At 46.9% G+C, this 23647-nt stretch overlaps 1 protein-coding gene across 2 annotated transcripts in view; it reads left to right on the top strand.

Moving 5' to 3' along the window:
* LOC130389640 (alpha-1,3-mannosyl-glycoprotein 4-beta-N-acetylglucosaminyltransferase C-like) overlaps positions 1-23329 on the top strand; it is a 68821-nt gene extending 45492 nt beyond the window's left edge. The window contains exons 1-4 of one of the 2 annotated variants that reach the window (XM_056599508.1): positions 8822-8946; positions 19367-19518; positions 20914-21061; positions 21321-23329. In XM_056599508.1, the coding sequence (XP_056455483.1) occupies positions 19390-19518; positions 20914-21061; positions 21321-22477 (1434 nt within the window). In that variant the 5' untranslated portion in view covers positions 8822-8946; positions 19367-19389 and the 3' untranslated portion in view covers positions 22478-23329. Of the gene's footprint in view, positions 1-8821; positions 8947-19366; positions 19519-20913; positions 21062-21320 lie in introns of those variants that run through there. The other variant, XM_056599510.1, reaches the window with a different exon arrangement.
* The last annotated feature ends 318 nt before the right edge of the window (positions 23330-23647 follow it).

Below are 23647 nucleotides of genomic sequence, written 5' to 3' on the forward strand. Positions count from 1 at the left end.
TTCCAATGCCAGCCCCCTAGTCGCCGAGGAGCGGCCGCCGCCCGCTTCCCCCCCCCCTCGTGCGAAATGTCAGACGGACGGTGATTTTCTGCTTTATGATTTCACGGGAGTGATAACTGTGTGGTTAGAGAGACGCCTGTCCCAGTTTGATAAGTGGGGCGCCGTAACGCAGAATGGCCTTTGCAAGGCTGTGGTAAATCTCCCTGTTCCTCGCAGCCCGTTGAATTAAAGCCCCGTGGTTAGTGCCCCCCGTTGTTCATTTAGCTTTTAATCTCTCTTTTTATTACGAGAGGTATTACTTTACTTATCCAGGTGCTCTGGAAAGACATGCTAACATCTCTTGCCTGGTGATTGTTCTATTAGCGTTTCACCGTTAAGCAGAAGCTAGGGTCCCGGGGCTCGGGTGACGTACGTTGAAAGACACGGGTCTTCAAGAAGCAGGTATGGATGAAGGCGTCTTGCTCAAGGATGCTAACAGGTAGACTTTGGACTGGAGCGGACATCAGGGATGGAGCCCACAACCCTTTGGCCAGTAACCACTACACTATCCTGTCCCATTTCTTTATTTATTTAAAGTTTATTTTGTTCATAATCAGGTTGGAGTCGGAACCGCGTTCTGCCGCGAGGAAAGCTTCCATTCTTTGCACACGCGTGTGAATGTATCCACCGACACGCTTAGACGCCAGCCTGACTCTGGCTGCTTATGGATCCAGCGTGGGTAACAGCTCAGCACCGCCCCCGCTCCGCCTGAACACGGCGAGCCGTGCGTCCTCCACCCCGGTGGGGCACAAAGGACCAGGTGAGGCTGAATGGAGCGCCGAGCCCCTGAGCACTGCCGGATTTAAAAAATGAAAAATGCAAGAGGCTCACCGGTGACTCGTGAGGGGCCCTCACTCGTCTCCTCTGATACTTTTGTCTCACGCGTCTCTTAAATTATTCGCTTATTGTTTCGTTGTATCAGAATTTATTCCGAGGTCTTTTAAAATGTGGTTCCTGACTACGTAAAGCCAAACGAATCCACCACATGTCGACTTATTTCTTTCTTTGTTTCCCTCGGGGTATTTTTTCCCTTTTGATTGACAACCCCAGTGAGGCTAATCAGGGGGCTTTTGGGGGCCCCTTTGGACGACAGCTGGATTCCCGGGGACGGCCGTAGCATCGCCACGCACTGGTGTGTCCAAAGGATCATGCCTGGGGCGCCTGTGGGCGTGTAGAGCCAGCTCAGAACACGCTCACCGTACTGTACGCTCGGACTGTCATTTGCTTCGTATTTCCCTCTTTGAGGCCTGAATGGAGCATAGAGAAGGGGCTTAGCCGGTTATTTTTAACTCCCTTTGATGGATTATTAGGCGTCGGACCCGGAATGCATTGACTCTCTTAAAAATGTACAAAATATAACACAATACTGGCAGAGGATGGCGGAGAGAGCTCTGTGTCTCGGGCTTAACCAGACATAATGGCAGCGCAATCCAGTTGTCTTGATAGCAAATGAATGCAACAGCAAATGGACAATTATTTTTGAATATACTTTGGTTTTTTGGCCTCTTCACGCAATCTGCTTCCACTTTTTGTTTAAGTGCTATTTACAATTTATTAAATAGGAACAGCCTATATCGATTGGTTCAATCGATTTAGGGTTGTGTTACGTTTTAATAAATGAAAGCATAAATATATGAAATAATGGAAGCAACCATGATTCTATGATTGAATAGTATTTAATCATTGAGTCGATGCTTTCATCCGTAGTTCTACTTTCTCATTAAGGAGAAGGTGAGGGTCGTGAGTCGGGACATCTTGCTCAATGAGGCCTACAGTCAGACTGCGGGCATTGGGGATCAAACCCAGTACCTTTCCCCTTGGAGTCGAACTCCCTAACCACCACACCCAACCCTCTTTTTTTTTTTGTGATTTAGCACAGTGATTTTCTCTTTAGTTGAAGTCATTGAGGTTATTTTGCTGCGTAGATAGAATGTCCTTCTCGCGTTCGCTCTTTTGTGCCGGCTGGCATAAAATACTATGAGGCTTTGTTAAGCAATAGCTATTAAGGGACTAAATGAGGACATTTAATCACTTGTGCAGATTCATCAATAACATGTTCTCTCCTCCTGACAGCACATATTGCAGCTAATCCCAGAGGTTGTGTTTCCGGCTGCGTGAGGAAAAGAGAAGGCGCTCTCTCGGTTGAATGGTTTCAAAAATGGCTCTGCACTATATCACGTCTTTCCTACCTTGTCCGTTGAGCTTGAGATTATGTTCTGTCAAATAAGCCTGTATATTTCAATAACCGCTAAGCCTTTTTTAAATAGTAAGATAAAGTCTGTCGACGTTCACCGAAGCCTTGATAAATGATGAGTTAAAACTGCGTACAGGATGTGGTTTTCGCATGGCCTGGGATTTTAATCTGTGACGATGAGCCTACGAGAAAACGTTGCATCTTATATGAATCACCCTTTCATATTAATATGTTGAAAACAAAGACGGATGGATTGCATACATACTTTGCATTAAACCAGAGCTTAATGAGGATAAATGCTTTCATCCATGTTTTCTAGTGGCAAGGACGTCTGTTGTGCTAAGCACTGCTGAACACCCACATTACCTACGAATGCAATGCATTCGTTGACTTTGTGTTGTACTTCCTCTTTTAACTTGATCCAAAACACAATAATAACCACGCTCGTTCGCTCACTCACTCACTCACTCACTCACCCACCCACTCACTCACTCACTCACTCACTCACTCACTCACCCACTCACTCACTCACTCACTCACTCACTCACTCACTCACTCACTCACTCACTCACTCACTCACTCACTCACTCACTCACTCACTCACTCACTCACTCACTCACTCACTCACTCACTCACTCACATACACACATACACACATAGACACAGACACATATACACACACACACACACACACATCACACGACGCACTGAATACAGACTGAGCACCGAGGGAAACGGCTGCACTTACCCCGTGTTGCCAGAGTGTGCCGGTGCCGTCGCATGAATATTTGAAGAGAGCCCTACAAGGATCCCGGGAGAACTTTGGGCTCACCTCTCGGGTGCCCCCATGCATCTTTAACGGGCCCCCGCCTCCCTCATAGGGCCGCTCCAAAGGGGGGGGAGGGGGGAGTGCTGTGAGTGGTGTCAGTCGTCCCCCCGCTCTCCCCTTCCGTGATGAATAAGTAAAGATGTTCAAAGAGCACGGTCCGCTGAGGAGCTGTCTTTGCGGGCCCCGGAGTCGATACCGGACCCGTTTGAGTTCTTGTGAGAGCTGTGCTGTTTACAAGTGTAACGATTAGCCCTCAAGTTTGATCTGACTCGGAAGCCTGGTCTTCGTCTTCTTCTTCTCCGGATTCTTCCACTATAAGACGAAGAGGACGAAGAAGAAGAAGAAGAAGAGGCAACTTTTTAAATTAGACTTTTTCTAAGTGTGCATGCAAGACATTCAATCGTGGGATTTCCGTTGTATACATTGCAGCGCTGGTGTTGGTTTGCTGGCACTTCAAGCTGTTGAGATCCCATTGTGTTTAAAATATGAGAATCATTTGCAGCTCCTAAAAACGGTCTGAAACATCTGCTTACTGTCTGGAACATACATTTGAAATATTTATAACATTGATGTGCGTGAATAACACACAACATTGTTTATTTTTTTCTCCCCCATAAAATCCAATCCATTCCATAGCCTGCAAGTCATCAGACAAATAAACAATAATGTTTACCAAATAGCTTTGTTGTACGACATCGTAGCTTATTAAAACGGCATCTCATTAGCGGCACGGAGCAGCATTTTTACATGAGATTAATTGGGGCTTTTTTTTAAACCACTTTCTCTTCATTATCATCCTGTCTTGCAAATGGATTCACCTCGAAGCAACTGCATATTCATTTTACAGGAAGCTTGAAAAATTGTTCGGAAACGAGCCAAAGGTGGAGCCCGACGGAATAATAAACAGGGGAGCTTTGCCTGTCAGGGAGAGTGAAAGGCAGATGTTTTCACCGGGAGACGATGGGTTCAGTTCAGGTCTTTTGTCTTTCCCTGCTGTTGTTGACGTCCCCGCCGTCACCCATTCTTACTCTTAATTGCTGTGTCCGCGGCGTGCGTGGTTCTGCCTTAAGTATATTTCTTGTCGGCTTTCTGTGCCGTCACGGAGAAGATTGTGAAGAGAGAGAGAGAGAGAGAGAGAGGAAAGTGGGAGTGACGTGTAGCTGGTCAGGACGGAACCAGGGTTTCTGTAATGCGTATTTGCCAGTGTGGTTAGTGCAGCCGGGCTGAGCCACAAAGTTACCGGGTTGTTTTGGTTTTGTGTTCTGCCGCCGTGTCAGGCGGAGAAGGTGTCCTCTAAAAGGTAGTCTCTCTCCTCTTGTTTCATGACTTATGTATGCAGACAAGCGTTTATCAATGTTTGATTTCCCGTTCTCAAAAATTTGGAGGAAATGTGTTTTCGGTTTGAATTCACAGTGTGTGGTTTTCCACAAACTGGACAAGCGTTGGTGTGTTAGCAGGGTGTTCTTTTGTGGTTTTCCATCTCACACTCTTTTTTCTTTTTTTTCCCAGACTGCACATGCGTTTGGTTGTTTTTTTCCTTTGTATGTGTGATGCGTAGCCTACTCTGGCAGATCAGAGGAGGCCAGTTGGTTGAGTTCCTACCCCAGGCGCAGAAACAAACAAAGTTTTGCTTTTTTTTTCGCTAAGTTGGGGCCGCTCCCACCTGAGGCGAGCCAGACGACTTCAAAGGCAAAGGGGCATCTCAGCCCTGACAGATTCAACTCAAGCGTAATTGTGGTTTCAAACATTATTCAAATCCAAAAAAATCTGTTAAAACATCAAAGGCTCCAACCTTCGAAAGGGAAATCTTGTTGCTCCGTTTTAGAAAAAGAGTATTTATTACAATTTGTACACTGTAGTAATCTCCATGTGAAGCATAATTCCTTAATAGACTAAATGTATAAATAAATACAGTGTGAAAATAAGGCGTCCATCAACAGATAGTTGCTGCTGTTTTTTGCATTTCTAGTCTTATTTGGACAACTATCCTTACTCTCTCCTTTGACCGAAAAATAAAGTTAATTTATTTTAGCACGGATGAAAAGAAAGAGTCAAACAAGGAATTTGCCAATGTCATATTCTCCGGAAAATGTGTGAGTCTTTAGCTTCCAGAGTAAATGTCAGTGAACGTGTTTTAATTAAAGTGCAATTGTTATACTGGTGGTCTGGTGCAACATTTACTGCGTTCTTATTTTATCTGTGAAAAATATATAAACACACCATTAAAATTCCTGAAAACAGGATCTAGTTAGCTTTACTTAGAAGCCAGTCAACTAGGGATGGGCAAAACGATTCTTTTTCCGGGAATCAGTTCTTTCAGTTCTGTTCACTATCACGATCTGTTCGTTTGTTTGATTCATTCGTTTGATTAGTTCGTTAGGTCAGATGGTCTGTTAGGTCATTTGCGGAAATTATGGAATAAATCTTAATCAACATGCATGTAGCCTACTACTTTCTAATGTTCTGGAGAAATTACCCAGGTTAAGTGTAAATATTAAGCATATATATAAAGCACATACGTGCCATTTTTTTCATAAATATACTTAATACATAATGGGGTGCATTAAGAATTAAATGGCATCTTCCAAGTAGCACTAATAAGCAGTGAAGCACGTTAGCAACTAGACCAAACGAGACTCGTAATGGTAGGTAAAAACAATACTAAAGCATGCAATTGTGATGTACAACAAAAGAAAAAGAAAACATATATCTTGCATGATATTGAAGCCTACAGCGTTTGTTAGTTAACATGTGCGGTGGTGCCTTATCATTTGTTTACCCATGGGCCATGGCAACGCGATTGCTAACTGCTCTCATTAGGTGCGTTTCCATCCCCCTGATTTTATGCGAACTTTGAAGTATCGAATCAGTAAACGATGATGGAAACACCAAAATTCGCATAAAAATCCTCTAATTCGCAAAAAGGTTTATCCGCTCGCTTGAGGTGGTTTTTGAGAAATGCGAAAGAGAGTAAATTCGCAAAATGCGAGATGGAAACACACTTTTCGAAACAGCTTTGACATAGCGAAATTTGAACACACAGGACTGACAGTCTTTCCGATTTCCGCATAACGACCGGCCATAGCAACCCTGCCGACATCAACGTGTAACGTAATCACCCTATTCCGCTCCAACCACTTGATGGAAACGCACCTAATTCTAATTACTTTTTTGCGAACTTTCTAAAGATTCGCATCACCTTTGAGATGGAAACGCAGCTAGTGGCTTAATTGATGAGAACGTTTTAGACTCAATCGGTCTAAGGTCGCGGGGAGACGAAGCTCTGTTCGTTTGTATATTTTATTTACGTGACCATATTTTTGTTAGACATTAAAAAAAAAAAGAAAAAAAAGAATCAGTTCTCTTGTTTTGGGAATCAGTTCTCGTCGTTCACCTTCGGGATTCGTTCGTTCTGACCGAATCGTTCGCGACTGACCCAACACTACAGTCAACCAATGGCAGCGGTCTTGACCTGTGTTTCTATGTCTTCAATCATAAAATATAAAATAAGCACATGATCAGATCTTTTCTACGCCTGTGCTGTGTCACTCTTACCCTTCCCTATTACTGACGGACACAGGTCTATCACTCTTTCTCTCTCTCGCTCTCTCTCTCTCTCTCGCTCTTGCTCTCTCTCGCTCTTTCTCTTGCTCTCTCTCTTGCTCTCTCTTGCTCTCTCTCTCTCTCTCTCTCTCTCTCTCTCTCTCTCTCTCTCTCTCTCTCTCTCTCTCTCTCTCTCCCTGTCTCTGTTTCTCTGTTTCTCTCTGTCTGATTGTGGCTTTAGATTGTCACTGAAATGCAATTTCAGTGGTGGTTTTAAGGAGTTCAACCGGGTGCTTTAGCAATACACGGTTGCACCAAGAACGGTGGGGGGGAGGGGCAGACTCGGTAAATGTTTTATTTTATTTATTGGAAATGTTATTAAAAATGAATGAAACCGTAGGACATGATTTTCTCCTCCGTCAGAATGATTGCAGATAGTCCTAGCCCTGGGCCACTCCTGTGGTCACTGAAGGCCCCGTCGGATCACATTCAGTCGGCAAGGTGTTTGTTCTTCCGCTGTTCTGGAGGTCTGGAGTGAGGTGTGAAACCTAATGCCCGACTCTTTGATTTAAGCGGCTCTGCGGGCAGCTATTGGTTCAGCCCCTAGGACCAGCACTTGGTGCTGATATTAACCGATGTTAAAGCAAACGGCTATTATCTCCAAATCGTTCAAAAAGTAATTAGCATCTTTGTTTTTCTTAACCCTATTTTCTTCCTTATGTGTCTTTTGTATGTATGTTATTGACATTATGATATAATGAGCTCACTGTTTGCCACGCACTACTATTTTGAGGATTATTATTATTCTAACAAAACTACAACAGTGCATGGGTAATTGCAGTTTTCTTCACCTTTTTATTTAAACCACTACCCTGGTTATTGTATACTATTTCACTATTTTATTTGCTTGCATTAACTGTGTTTTTTTTGGTGAGATATACCTTCAAAGTAATGGAAAGCAGAAGGTCATTTACTGGAATTATGTTGAGTAATTTCCAAGACATTGTTCATAAGCTGACTTGATATGTATATTAACAAACTTTTGGTCTTATTGAAGATATTCAGTAGCTTTGAAGTAAATCATCCCCCTGTGATATGTTACGTTTATTTTAAGCTTTCCAAGCCTGTTCATTCATCATTTTTCACCAGTTTAGTCGTTTACCTGGAGACCAAAGTGTGTAACATGGCTTTGGTTCCCGGTCGGGTTTTTACCCTGTGACCTAACAGACTTATGGAGAACACTCCGGCCATCTAGTCGTGACATGAAACAAGGCGGTTCAGGTCGAGCGCGTATCCAGGCTTAAACCCTGAGAATAGCTCAGTAATGAACAACTGGGATTTAAAATTCCAGGTCACACGCAGGATATCTGCAGACACAAACACACACACATTAACCCAAAGGCAGGCACCAACGTTAAAGGAGCTGCTTTTATCATGCCGCTGTGTATGATTGTGAGAAAGAAAAATCAAACGGCAACAAACTCAAAACGGAAATTTCCATGAATGCATATCAGAACTGAATTGCAACTCCTTCTCCAAAGAAGGCCGTCTAATCTTCGCCACACACGTATCATTTTCCCCTCAGTTTTCCTTCTGACAGCTTCTTTTCATCCATGAAACATTTGTTTTTGATTACCCCGATAGTGGAGCCCAGGGCCCCTGCCAAGGCTACCCAGTAAGGGGTATTGGATATAAATGTCTTTTAGTGATTGGCCAGCTCCCCCTTTTCACAAACCGAAACACACACGCAAGCAGGCACGCACACACACACACGCACACGCGTGCAAACACTCACATGCACACTCACACATGCCCATACACACACGCACATGCATACACGCGCTCACGCACGAGGAACACATGTACACCCACGTGCACACGTACGCAAACACACACGCCCGCACACGCACAGGTACACACATGCACACAAACACACACAAGCGAATACACACACAAACACACGCGCACACACACACACACACGCGCACACGCACGCGCGCGCGGCTCATCAAATATTCATAGTGGAGACTGGGGAGAACGGTGGGGATGTGGGATATTCTCCGGTCTCATCCTGGAGTGGTAGTCAATGCTGTTACAGCTCGGATCCACTTCCACACGGGGTGCGCTGGCTGTCGGACAGGCGGAGTCAGGCTGCAGGGAGGGCATGGGAGGCAGCTCTACAAAGGTACTGCACCACACACATCTCTGTGGGCTGCTGCTGGCTGACTGCTATTCTTTAAGTTGTTGGCTCCTTAGACAGGCCTGTGAGGACGGCACAGAGAGAGGGATGACATGTTGTACGTTGGACCGCAGATGAGAAGATAACCCACACTTTTTCATGGTATGTTGTCGCTGGGCTGTATATGTGACAGTGTGGGGTCTTAAAAGTCCTTCTTGATGTAAACGTTTGTGAATCCTGTGCGTGGTGATGAATTTGATCTTGAATGATTTTTTCCCTACACATTTTACTGTATACGTTTTCGATCCGTAATATCTGCAACACCTTGGTTGTGACAATCTAGCCCAAGTTGGATATTTTAAAAATAAATGTCATTGACTTTTGTGCCTGTATGGACAGCACAGAGGAGATGCACAAGGAAGTGGATTAAAAGAGAGAAAGAATTACAAGAACATAGGACTGCAGTGGCGTTTTGACCGGCATTAGACGCCTAATCATAGTACAATCACATTTTCACCCTGCCTTATCAATTTCCTGCATGTCAACCTGGGAACTTTTATTTGTAATTCAATACCCATGATTGATGGATTTGCTATACATCCAACTAAATGTGATGGATTCGCTAGACTAATGTGATCAGAGATTATTGTTAGCCACAACTTGTATTGATGAATTTCAATGCTATAATTTGTAAAGTCTGCACCACAAAATCCGTGCATATTATTATGGGAGCAGCACAGCACATTGACTAATCCCTGCCATCACTTGCAATGTGATACGCATATTAAGTTGTTGTTTTTTCGTACAAGGAGGAGACAATTAGGTAATTGTCGGCTGGGATTATGAAGTCAACGAGGTGCATCAATCCGTTTTGGATATGTTATTGTCAGAGTACAGCAGGGACATTCTGATCAGCGAATTAGAGAATGGAACAGACAAAGAAGGGATCAGACACACAGATAATGGACTCGGGGCTTTGAGGCAAATCAAATAGTTTGACCCTGTTTGATGCCGAGGGAGCAGCCATAACATTGTTTCTAAGGCTGGATCCAGCAGTCCTTTGTCATAGCAGAACTTGTGGGGAGAGACAGTCAGGCAGAATTGGCATGGGCTGGATTTACACCTTGTTTCCTGTTTCATTACGGAGATGTTGCACCGAAGAAAACCAATTATCGCGAGTGACTCAAGCTTTCATCAGCTTCATCCACTTTAATAGGTAAAGTTCTACAGTGGCCAGTCTCCACCATTTGAAACCTTTTATAGACGCTTTTTTACAGTTTTCCACTTCTGGGTGAGTTTGTGTTGGCCAATCACGTACTTACAGATCCCTGCCTCCAGCAATGTGATTGGTCGAACAAATATGATGCGAAAAACCGTGAAACGCAGCGTTCTCCCATATTAAACTCGTCTGCCATCAGACTTTATGTATTAATCTAAAGGCAGATTTGTGAGACGACATTTGTGCAAAGTCTTTAGAAAGAAACGTCAACAGCTAAATGCTTTGAACTTATATGTGGCATCATTATAAATGGATCCTGTGTCATTATTTCACTGTGACAACCTGAATTTTCTACAATTCCGTCAAAATCCACGATGTTGCCCAAATCCAAAGTAAAGTAGTTCATAACGTTAAAACGATGACATTTGTCGACAGAAACAATAGCCGAACTTCTCTCGAGTATTGCATTTATTTGCAGGGGAAGGGGGCGGGGGGGGGGGGGGGGGGGGGGGGGGGAGGGTTTCACGGCCGTCTTATTTCAGGTGACTTGATTTAATCTTGTTAAGTAATCACAAAATCCAAATCGTACGCTCAAAGTTAGCCTTCAACTCCTCAGCCGTGTCCACTCTGTGTAACTCATCCCCTAAGAGCTATCTCCTTCCCCGGGGGGTAGGGGGGGGGGGTGGGACACGGCGGGTAAAACTGGGCCATCCCCCCCGTTGTGTTATCCCAATACACAGCCCCCTCTGAAAGGGGTTCTGGCGGAGGAGGACGGCCCCCCCACCGCTAAATGTGGAAGGAGGAGATAGTGCATTCTCGTGTTATCGGCCGTCGGAACCCTTGGCCCGTCCGACGTTTTCTCATTTCACAGATTTGACCAGCGGCTGACCTTGGCGACTCTTAAGTGCTTTCAAGGCAGAGAGAAGTCTGGGCCCCTTCTAGTGGTGTCTTCCACGTAGAGGGGGGGGATCGCACACACTCTCGTTCACTCACTCGCACACACACACACTCCCTTGCACACACACACACACACACACACACACACACACACACACACACACGTGAGCACATACACACACACGTAAGCAAACACACGTACACACTCGCACGTACACACACACACACACACACACACAGACACACACACACACACACACACACACACACACACACACACACACACACACACACACACACACACACACACACACACAGAGATAGGCACACGGACACTGGGCTCTTTTCACTTTTGCCAATTCCTCTGATGCCCGGAGCCTCGCTGCCCAGTCCCTTTCTATTTTTCAATAACACGGACACACAAAGACATTCATCTGGGCTTTTAATGCTCTGTCCTCGGGGGGGCGCGGGGCCATACGTTTATGACTCCTGACGTCAGGCGCAGAGCGCGAGCGAGAGAGAGAGAAAGAGAGAGCGAGTGCCGGGAGAGACCAGAGAGAGAGGGAGAGAGAGAGCGAGTGCTGGGAGAGACCAGAGAGAGGTCTGCGCACGACATAGACACGCACGCACTCACACAGGAACCCACTGAAATAAGAACCGGAGCCAATACCTTTCACCCTGGGGGGAGTCAGGGAGCCTCCGATGCTAATCGCCTTGTCTCGCGCACGTTGGTAATAATTAGAGCCAGCATGTCTGAATCCACACCGGAGGCGCACTCCTCACAAGAGGGGGGAGGAGGGACGGGGGAGGGACGGGAGGAAGGGAGGGAGAGAGGGAGATGGGAGCGATACGCTGTCGGGGTGGAGGATACCCACTTGTCAGGAGTGTTTTCTCAGTAGTATCAGAGGCGTCCGTCTCCTTCCCTCCCCCCGCGCGTCGTGTGCTAATCTGGGTCAGGGTGCTAACTGCTTCCGGGCAGCCTGGGAGAGGCCTGCCCACGAATAGATCATTCCTCACGCCTCATTAAGCTCCTGTCCCGGCCGCCCGCCGCCCACCGACCGCCAGCGCCGTCGCCGTCATCAGAGCAGGCGGGAAAAAAAACCTCCACGGTGTCTCACCCACTTGACCTTAAAAATAAACATTGCGAGATGTCTTCGCCTGGCGTACCTACTAGCTTAAGCAAGGCTAAGAGCCACTCTGTCTTCGTCCAATAGCAGTCAGTCTGAGGTTGCCCGTGGTTACGTGTCTCTGACTAAGATATCACAGCCAGTGCTACGGGGAGGTAGGGCAGGTGTTGAACGAGCACGCTACAGCCTGTGATTGCTCTGGGGGACAGCTCGGCACTCAATGGAATTCCAAGGTTGAGGCAACGCTGTTTGACAGCCTGGACATAGCATTAGCCTAGCGTTTGCCTGGTGTAAACGTGTTAGAATCCCAAGGCGTAACTTCTGAATCGAGATTAGCCTGGTAGTATCGTCGGCCTGGTAGTAGCATCAGCCTGGTAGTAGAGTCGGCCTGGTAGTAGCATCAGCCTGGTAGTAGAGTCGGCCTGGTAGTCTGGTAGAAGCGTCAGTCTGGTAGTTGTGTCGGCCTGGCAGTAGCGTCAGTCTGGTAGTAGCATCAGCCTGGCTGTAGAGTCGTCCCGGTAGTCTTGTAGTAGCGTCAGTCTGGTTGTAGCTGCAGTCTGGTAGTAGCGTCGGCCTGGTAGTCTGGTAGTACCTTCGGCCTGGTAGTCTGGTAGTAGCGTCGGCCTGGTAGTCTGGTAGCAGCTTCAGTCTGGTAGTAGCGTGGGCCTGGTAGTAGCCTCAGCCTGGTAGTAGCGTCAGCCTTGTAGTAGCGTCTGTCTGGTTAGCGCGTTGCCTCGCGTTAGTGTGTTACACAGAATCCCGAGTTTTGTGATGATACACACTAACCGCGCTTCTCCGAGCCGACCGAAAAATGGAAATCAGACGAGGGGGGGGGGGGGGAAAACGCCAAGGCTGCTTTGAAGAAGAACCTCTTCACAATCACGTTACGTCGACGCCCGGAGCTGAGCCGTCAGGGTGCTGCGGAGCGCCGGCGAGGCAGCGAGAGAGGAGCCGCAGTGTTTAGGCGCTTTGATGCCTGATTGCTCTAAAGATGGCATCAGTGGGAGACACATGCTCAATAATTCATCAGGAGCCCCTTTTCGCATTTCGTGCACCACCTGCGCCTACTGGTGCTGCGGGCAATAAAGAGAGCTGTGAGTGGTGGTGATGGATCCAACATCCTCGTTCCCCATCTCCTCTCCCATCGTCTACAACACAGAATGAGGCCCTCACTCCTTGCTGAATAATGTCCCCCAGGTCACAGAAGGAAACGGAAAGGCCTCCAAAACAGGGGTGGGGGAAAGGGACCTTTATGATTATGATGCACTTTATTGATCCCTGAAAGGTAAAGTTTATCACTAATGTATTATAACAAAGACACATTTATGGTATAATTTATATAATTTGATGCCACCATGTATTTTAAGTCACCGTACACCACGATAAACATATATGACAAGTCAAAGATGACAAGCAGGGACTGGGAGACATATAGGCTCACACAATGAAGAAATACATAGAGGTACATAATCAGCACTCCTGTACTGACTACACGCACAAGTGAACGTGAGCTAATCGTTAAAGTTCATCGTTTCCTAACCCTGCATACCAAGAACATCGTCTGCCATCGATGACCGTCGTCAACACGGTCGGACAACAGCAGTACACAGCGGAAAGCTTTCATTCAGTTTCTTTTTCTCTCAGAAAACGAATGGTTTCTTTGCGTCGGTCTAGCAGGCAGGCGAGTCGTTTTTCAGAGCTACCCTGCTCCAAAGGGTGTTGTGTTGCACACTGGTCTCCCCTGGGGGGGCAACAGCTGGATTTTACGTCATCACCAGGCTTCTGATCGCTCCCCCGGGGCGGTGGGGGTGGCTGGGGTAGGCTGGTGGAGAACGGACAGCTTGGACTCGAGTATCCCTAGGGAACACATCATGCTTTCTTCTCTCTTCATCGCTCTTCATCTCTCACTCCCTCTCTCCCTTTCTCCTGCTCTCATCCTCCATCCCTCACCTCCCTCCCTCTGTCCCTCTACAGTTTCCCTCTTCCTCTCCAACACTCTCTGCCCTTCTCCCTTCACTCTCCTCTACGTTTCTCTCTCTCTCTCTCTCTCTCTCTCTCTCTCTCTCTCTCTCTCTCTCTCTCTCTCTCTCTCTCTCTCTCTCTCTTTCTCTTTCTCTCCTCTCCTCTCCTCCCTCTCCCTCTCTCCTCCCTCGCCCTCTCCTCTCTCTCTCCTCCCTCCTCCCTCCTCTCCCTCCTCTCCCTCTCCTCTCCTCCCTATCCCTCTCCTCCCTCCTCCCTCTCTCCTCCCTCTCCCTCTCCTCTCCCTCCTCTCCCTCTCCTCTCCTCCCTCTCCCTCTCCTCCCTCTCCCTCTCCTCCCTCCTCCCTCCCTCTCCCCTCCCTCCTCTCCCTCTCCTCTCCTCCCTCCCTCCCTCCTCCCTCCTCCCTCCCTCTCCCTCCTCTCCCTCTCCTCTCCCTCTCCTCTCCCTCTCCTCTCCTCCCTCTCCTCCCTCTCCCTCTCTCCTCCCTCGCCCTCTCCTCTCCCTCTCCTCTCCTCCCTCTCCCTCTCCTCCCTCCTCCCTCTCTCCTCCCTCTCCCTCCCCTCCCTCTCCTCTCCTCCCTCCCTCCCTCCCTCCTCCCTCTCCTCCCTCTCCCTCTCCTCTCCTCCCTCTCCCTCTCCTCCCTCCCTCCCTCTCCTCTCCCTCTCCTCTCCCTCCCCATCTCTCTCCCCGGTAGTGGGTGAGCCCAGGCGGCTGTCAGCAGTGATGGGATGTGGGGGCGCATCGGCGGGGGTGTCTCGGTACGTCTGTTAGGACCGGGGCTGGGGCCATGCTGGCACCCTGGGGCCCCTGGGGCCCCTGGGGGCCTAGTCGGCACCACAACAATTTGGAGTTTGGAAGCACAACAGGCAGGGGGCCTGCAGAACACAGCTGGAACCACCGCTCAAAACAAACGGCGAATACCTTAGTGTGTCCTTTGAGTTTGTGTGTGTGTGTGTGTGTGTGTGTGTGTGTGTGTGTGTGTGTGTGTGTGTGTGTGTGTGTGTGTGTGTGTGTGTGTGTGTGTGTGTGTGTGTGTGTGTGTGTGTGTGTGTGTGTGTGTGTGTGCGTGCGTGCGTGCGTGCGTGCATCTTCTATTATGAGGTCTCTGTGTGTGTTTTTGTGCTTGAACTTTTCTTTGTGTGTGTGTGTGTCTGAATGTGTGTGAGTGTGACTGTGTTACATGTCTGTACGGGTCCGAACCGGTTAGAAACACCTCGCCATATTGCCTGGATAACCGCTGTCCCGAAGAGTGATAGACTGAATAGGAAATGACACGATAAAACTCTGAGCGAACCACTTCAATCAGCCCCGTCCCCAACACTGCCTCGTTAAACCATAACAAGGGTTATTCATAGATTAAACTAAAGCGCTCGGATATCTAACAAGGGCCGATTAGCCTCTACACACGACAGGATTCCTTTGTTGAGCGGCTGTAGGAATTTGGGGAACGATAAAGAAGTGTTTGACCAATTGAAATCATTAACACAACAGCCGTTTCATAATAAAGGGATTTATTATTCCCCGTAGCTGTGGCGCAATTTGGTTATCAACAAAGGACCCTGTGTTCCCCGACTTGCCTCCGCTAATCGAGGAGTGGAAATCCATTCACGGTGGTTGAAGACCTGCCACAAAGCAACTGCTGAATCCAGGCAAATCTGCAGACTTAATTGATTATTTTCGCGGCGCTGTATATCTGTAAGGTGCAGGCAGCCCGGGGGAAATAATGTAAAACAGATAACAAGATGAAATGTGGGAGAATTGCTTTCTGCGGCCCCTTTTATTAATCCGCCCCTCTCTCTGGCGTTCTGGGCCTGCATCACCCCGCCGTCTAGATTTCCCTCTATTAAGCCCGGCCCAGACGCCCGCCTTCCAAGGAACCGTCTGCTGCTAAATAGAAATTTAAGTGTCAGAGATTCAGATTGCGACGGGGGGGGGGGGGGCGGTGGGACTCGTTTCTGCGCGGTTGTTTCTTTGATTTCTGAATTAAACAATAAGGTGCGGCTGTATGGAACACGTCTCGGCATTAAGCATTTCACTTTTTCTCATTCTTCGTTATTCCTACTCCCTCTATCACACGCTTCCCCGCTGGCATTTAAATGAGTCGATTCATTATGTTGTGCTTTGCAGGGCAGCCGTTTAGTTTTTTTTATCTTCTGTTTTCTCGGCAGAGATGTTAGGGCCGTAATCTATTCATTTTTGTGAACACCAAGGTTGTTTTTCATGAGCTCTCTTTTGCAATTTCTCCTAGCTGTGTTGATTAGTTTACAGCCGTGCTGGAGGCTGTAGGTGTACCGGGGTCTGAATGACATCCCCAGAATGACATCATCATCATTAGCCCGTAGATCTGAAGCATCAACACTAACGTGCGCTAACACACTTGCAAACAAGTGTTGTAAATTTGCTTTGGCCAGAAACACTATGATGCAAACATCGGATGATGCTTGTCTATGTTTCTGTATTCGTCCCTATTCAACCTTAGATAAGATAAAAAATAAACCTTTCAACACGCATGCAGTTGCTTGCACACACCCACCGAAGTGTGTGTTTAACACCGAAGTGCAACACGTCGACATTAGCTCTCTCTCGTGCACAAAAAATATTTGAAATTCCGATATTTATATTGACCATTAGGATTGGCAGAAAATGGTCAAATTGCTTATTCACATAAATCGCATATATACTGCCCATAATTCCGGGTAGGAAGTGAATATTTACTGACTGCCAATAAGCCTGCTCGCGCAAAGTACTACATGGGCCCAAATTGATGCATTCACAAACACTGTACCAGCACAAACCACTGACTGAATCCCCCCACGCAAGTGCATTTCTGCTGACATTAGCAGAGACGCACTCTAGACTGACGCACGTTATCTGGAAACACGTTGACACACAAACGGAGACGCCAAACAGTCCCCGTTCTTTCCCGGAGAACCCAATCGCATCATCTCATCATGGTCTGTTTCTCGTTTCACTCAGCTTGATTGGGTGTACATGTGGTGTTGTACTGTTGTTGCGCTTGCATTTACCTTCCGTGTAAACAGAGCGCAGACGTTGTCGGCTGGGAGCCGCCAAGAGTATTTAACACTGACATATGCACGCACACAGTGGCACAGGTTAGAAAGTGCTCTATAAATGCAGTCCATTTGCCATTTAAACAAAGAAACAAGGAAAAACGGAAGAGTAGTGAAAACAGGTATAAATACATGCCCACAATTAATGGGGAAAATGGGCCAAAGAAATTACTACAATACGAGGGTGGAAAATGCAGACAGTGACTGCGCATACATTTACATCATAAGTGTTGACAACAACAACCTTGTTGTACTGTTGGCTGGCTTGGCCCGGATCCAACATCGATGCATTCTCTGCCACACCCACACCCTGTTGAGAGCTAGTCAACCTGCTATTGAGTACAGTCGGTACACAGTTATTTCTCCTCTTGGTCGATGACCAACGGCTTGGAAAACCTCCCGGGGTGGTCCTAATGATTCTCCTCATCGCCATGCATGGGCACGTCTCTCCGGCTGACCCATCTCGATGGCCCCTTTCTGCTGCCTCCCCCCCTCCTTCTTCACCACCCCTTCTCCTCCTCATCCTCAACCTATACCTCTCTTCCTACTGCTCCACAGCTCCTCCTCCTCCTCCACCTCTCCTCATCCTCCACCTCTCATCCTACTCCTCCACCCCCCCTTTTCCTCCTCCTCCTCCTCCTCCTCCTCCTCCTCCTCCTCCTCCTCCTCCTCCTCCTCCACCTATCTTCCTCCTCCTCCACCCCCCTATTCCTCCTCCTCCTCCTCCTCCTCCTCCTCCTCCTCCACCTCTCTTCCTACTCCTCCACCCCCTATTCCTCCTCCTCCTCCTCCTCTTCCTCCTCCTCCTCTCTTCCTACTCCTCCACCCCCTATTCCTCCTCCTCCTCCTCCTCCTCCTCCTCCTCCACCTCTCTTCCTACTCCTACCCTGCTCCTATTCCTCCTCCACCTCTCTTCCTACTCCTACCCTGCTCCTATTCCTCCTCCACCTGTCTTCCTCCACCTCTCCTCCTCCTCTTACCCCACCTCCCCTCATCCTCCTTCTGCATCCGGTCACAGAAGAGGTCTACACTATCCGAGGAGGAGATATGGAACCAAAGCATAAAACACTACAGAGTGACAAAGCACTGGCTATTGGTAATGGTGTTTCTGCTAATTGTCCGAAAATGTAACACCTTCCACTAATTAAGAGAACTGCTGTGATTACCCTTGAGGCAGAGAGAGAGGGAGAGAGGGAGAGGAAAACGTGTTTCGTGCACATGTGAAGAGAGAGCTCCATGGTTTAGAAAGCGTGCAGGCTGTCCTTGACCAGCATCACTTGCAAGGGGTAATTCCAAGCGGGCACTCGTACACAACCTCTATTGCCTACCCTTTTATCTTCAAAGCTGCCGTGTTTATTCCTGCCGCGTAGAGCTATAATGAACGCACAGAGCTACCGTGTCGGCTGAATGCATAGTTTCAATGCTGAATAGCAAAAAAAAAAAAAACTGCTTATTAGGTGAGTAATTGCTTTCCCCACAAGAAAGTATAGGTAGGGGATTGTGATGAGAATGGACTGGTGGATGGATATGTTGTATTCAGTTTTCCGTGCAAAAAGGTTTATTGACGATCCAGGTCCCAGGTGGGGCGGTTGGGGCGGTGCACGTAATCGATGAGGGTATGTGTGGACATTGAGCTGAGCTTAGAGCTGGTTAGTATTCCGTTAGGTGTCTTCTGGGCTGCTGCTGCAATGCCACATATTAGCATGTTGATCTGAAGAAATAAAAATAAACCAACAACTAACACAAAAAACTCAAGCGAACCCTGGTTTCTCTAATTATATTGTTTTTGCATTATAGTGTTTCTGTAGGCTATCGATGTCTGTGTGTAAATACCTGGACAAACTTGTTTTTTAAACTAAATGCATTTTTGGTTTGATCACTGTACGTTCTATTAGATAATACCAGTACCATGAGGATCGGAAATCAGAAATCTGTTTTGGGAAACATATTGAACCAAATGTACTTGTTTTGTGCCTCGATTACACACAGTGTTTCCATTGCTGTCATTTGCCGATATATCGGCTAATTACAAAATCTTGGAAGTGCGGATAATAAATAAGCGACCTAGCGGCCATCTTTGTTCCAAACACTGGCAGCGTGGGGGGAACTGAATGAATCCCACATTCGGCAGCTATTCAGAAGCGCGACGGTCTGGGTGGATCAGTCCAATGGCTTATCACAGTCTCCGGGCTGGTGGCGACACAGGGGCCCCTTTAAGTGACGATGGGGGTCCTTTGGGGAACGATGATGTGGTCTGATGTGTGTCGCTCTCTGTGCGTCCTGTGCAGGTTCCGCTGACAGTCGGACCAGCATGAGGCTGGTGTGGAAGTCCCTGGACAAGATGAGGTGTCTTCGGAAACGCTCCACCATCCCCTTCCTCGGCTTCCTCATCACCTTCCTCCTCTTCCTCAACCTCTATATCGAGGACGGATACGTGCTGGTCAGCAGGTTTTCTATTGGACGTTATACCACTGCATTGTTGAACGCTTGATCCTGATTGGACGATAACGTTCCAAGGGCAAGAATGATTTTTTTTCCCGATAACGGGGCACCTCTGGTGATTAGCTTTTCAAAATCAATCGATTAGCAATCGACGGTAATAACAACAACGGTCAAATAGAACGTCGAACAGATGTTTCCGTGAAAACCACAGCAAGAACGATACGCTCAAAGTACCGCAGAAAAAAATATTAACAGATGGTTATTCCAATCTGTTCATGAATTTGACCCTAAAACTGAATTATATTTGTTTGAGTAAATAGTACACATTAACAAAATACCAAAAACATTTTTTCAAAAAAACATGTTTACATTTTCAGAATACGTTCCCGAGCTGGAATCATGCTGAGGATTTATTTCTTATTCATGACGAAACCCCACACGGTGTGCGGGGTTTCGTCAAACACAAACACATTATCTGTATTTGTCGTTTGAATTATTAAGAGGTAGCTCGTGTCTTCTGCACATTCGTGGCCCATTTAAAGTCTTGTGCGTTTGGTTTCACAAACTGCCCAGAAGGATTTTAAGGATCTTCTTCCCAGAGCACAGAACACCAAAAAACATTAAGGCTGTTCCTGACAAGTTAGAAGACTGTTTCCCTCCCCACCTCCTGCCCTCAGGAGGTGGCTGACTGAGAATATTTTCTGTCACAATAAAATAGTCATTTTAAAAATTTGAAAGGTCTCATAAATGTAAAGACTTCCTAATGATTTATAGTACATTTAAAGCCAAGAATCATCACGACTACTAAACAATGTGTGTTGTGATGTGTATATGTTCACTGGGACATTTGTATATATGTTTATATTCCAGGCATAAATTAAGGAAGTTTCAGAGCTATAAACGGTTGGGTAAAGGCCGGTTTATAGTCTGTTAAGTGCTGTACGTAGACACAGAGAGCCCTCTCTGTAGCCGGAGAGCCTGTCCGAGACCCTCTCCGTAGCTTACGTGCGCATCCAATATTTTTTAAATATCCGTCGACGCAACGGAGACGGCAAGGGCTGTGATTGGTCCTCTAACAAAATCATTTCCGGAACCACTTCTCCGGTTTGATTCTACACCTTATTTACTTTGTGCATTGTTTACTTACCAAAAAAACACCAAATAAGAATTGAACAGCTTTGGAAGTTTATTTACAACACTATTAACATGGTTAGTAGTCATAATATAATATCGATCGGGCGGCGAGTTGCATTGCGTATCCGACATCCCGACGGAGAACTTCGAATGCTCGAGGGGGTCTCCGTAGTTACGGAGTCGGATTACGGACTACGGAGTCGGAGTACTAAACATGACCCTTTAGTAAGTCACCATGCTGTTGTCCCTCTGTCTTTAGGAGGAGGACAAGAGGCAACTCCGGGAATCGTCAGCGCACCCCACCACCTCAGAGCGATACGGCCACACCTTTCGGGAACTCACCAATTTCTCCGGAACCATCAACGTGACGTATCGCTATCTGGCCGGGACGCCTCTCAATCGCAAGAGTATGTTTAGTTATTTTTTTGACCATTTAAAAAAGTTAAATGTCGTCATAATTTAACTGGAATTGTTGTTATTGTTGTTTTTTGGCCGGTTATGAAAACCTTTAATATTATTGCTTATATGCTTGAATAAAATGAAACCGGTTTTATTTGGTATAACATTTTAAACCAGTATTTTTCTTTTTAAGAACTGTTGACAAGCAATTTTGACATAGCTTCGTCGTCATCAGTAAATGTTTTTCCTCTTTTTTTTTTTTTACAGAGTATCTTACCATCGGTCTCTCATCGGTCAAGAGGAAAAGAGGAAACTACTTGCTGGAAACGATCAAGTCCATCTTCGATCAGTCCAGCTACGAGGAGCTGAAGGAGATTGTGGTGGTGGTCCACCTGGCCGACTTTGACCTGGTGTGGTGCGAGAACCTAGTGCAAGAAATCACCAGGAAGTTCGCCCACCACATCATAGCAGGGCGCCTGCTGGTCATCCAGGCTCCGGAGGAGTATTACCCGTCTCTAGACGGCCTCAAAAGGAACTACAACGACCCGGAAGACCGGGTCCGGTTCCGCTCCAAACAGAACGTAGACTACGCCTTCCTCCTCAACTTCTGCACAAACCTCTCCGACTTCTACATGATGCTGGAGGACGACGTGCGCTGCTCCAGGAACTTCCTGACCTCCCTGAAGAAGGTGATCACCTCCAGGGAAGGATCCTACTGGGTGATGCTGGAGTTCTCCAAGCTGGGCTACATCGGGAAGCTCTACCACTCCAGAGACCTGCCACGCCTGGCCCACTTCCTGCTCATGTTCTACCAGGAGATGCCGTGCGACTGGCTCCTGATTCACTTCAGGGGCCTGCTTGCCCAGAAGGACGTGATCCGCTTCAAGCCCTCGCTGTTCCAGCACATGGGCTACTACTCCTCCTACAAAGGGGCCGAGAACAAGCTGAAGGACGACGACTTTGAGGAAGACTCCATAGACATACCGGACAACCCTCCGGCCAGTCTGTACACGAACATCAACGTGTTTGAGAACTACGACGCCACCAAGGCCTACAGCAGCATAGACGAGTACTTCTGGGGGAAGCCTCCCTCCACCGGAGACTTCTTTGTTATCGTCTTCAACAAGTCGACCAAAATAAACAAAATCAAAATCATCACCGGGTCGGACGATCGGCAGAACGACATTCTCCACCGTGGGGCTCTGGAGGTGGGCGAGAAGCTGGTGGGAACCAAAAAGGGAAAACAGTGCACATCCTACATCACATTGGGGGAGTTTAAAAATGGCCACATCGAGGTGCAAAACGTGGACCATAAAATTGCCTTTGACATTGAGTGTGTCCGTATTGTGGTGACAGCAAGTCAAAAAGAATGGCTTATCATTAGGAGTATCAGTTTATGGACTACACAACCCCCGAGTCAATGAGGACTTGGTGTTATGACTCATATAGGCAAATCTTTTTTATTATTTATTAATTTAGGTACTTTCTGGTTATTTATCAATTCATGGATGTTATTGTGTATTTATAAGATATAATTTGGATATGCGAAAAATAATCTTTTAATTTTTTTTTTTATACCCACAGGCAAAAGTATTATCTTTGGTGTTCAAATTTTTCGACTCGTTACAAAGGACTGCTTTTACCTGGTTTGACCTTGAGGATTCATAAAAGTACTTTGTTTTCTATAAGTTTTCAAAGTCATTTGTTTATTTTTTCTTTCAAATCCATCCTCACTGTTCTGTTGGAAAGCAATTAGCCAGCCGCAACCATTTAGAATTCATTTCTCAAGGAAGATAAAACACTCCAGCTTTCAAATTGAAAAATGCTCCGTGGTAAATAAGACAGAAATAGACCATTGAATAAATCAAAATAACTTAATAAACCTAATTGATTACGATATAAATAATATCTGGTGAATGGATGATGATTCAAGTCAGCCCTTTACACACTGAAAAGACGATAAATAATTGGCTGATGATGCCGTCTAAAAGAGGAAGAGGATGACCATTATCTAGTGCTTCACTCTGCATCTTCGATTTGTGTGCCTCTTTTTGGTGGCGAGTGGAGGGGTCTTTTTCTTCTCCTTTCCAAAGTGACGCCCCCCAACAGCATTCTGTTGATGGCCAGTCATCCATTCACGAGCGATCAAACGACTGCTGGAGTGTAGCCGCGGGGACGCCACTCTCCGTGCGCGTCCCTATTTGGCCTCCGAATTATTTCCACCCTTGGACGTCCACAAGGACGTTGCCTTGAATATTCATGCGTGTCGTATCTGACTCTACCAGCCGCTGCGTCTGATATCCCCGCAGCGCTGGCGTCTGCGGCGGCGGCTGCTGCTGGTGGAGATGTTTCCACCAGAAGTGCGGTGCTGCTCCGTCGGCAGCAGAAGACAACGGAACATGTTTGTTTTGGCTCTTTCTCCGAGATTGGATGTGCTAGGCAGCGAAAGGGGTGTGTGGAGAACACAGCCTCACACACACAGGCGCACACGAATGCACACATAGACACACACACACACACACACACAACCCTGATCTCTGGGTCTGCTTTTTATTTATTTATTTTTTTTATTTTTGTTCAACCACAGCACAATT

This window comes from Gadus chalcogrammus, chromosome 9 (genome assembly GCF_026213295.1).
Source record: "Gadus chalcogrammus isolate NIFS_2021 chromosome 9, NIFS_Gcha_1.0, whole genome shotgun sequence".
Taxonomy (NCBI): domain Eukaryota; kingdom Metazoa; phylum Chordata; class Actinopteri; order Gadiformes; family Gadidae; genus Gadus; species Gadus chalcogrammus.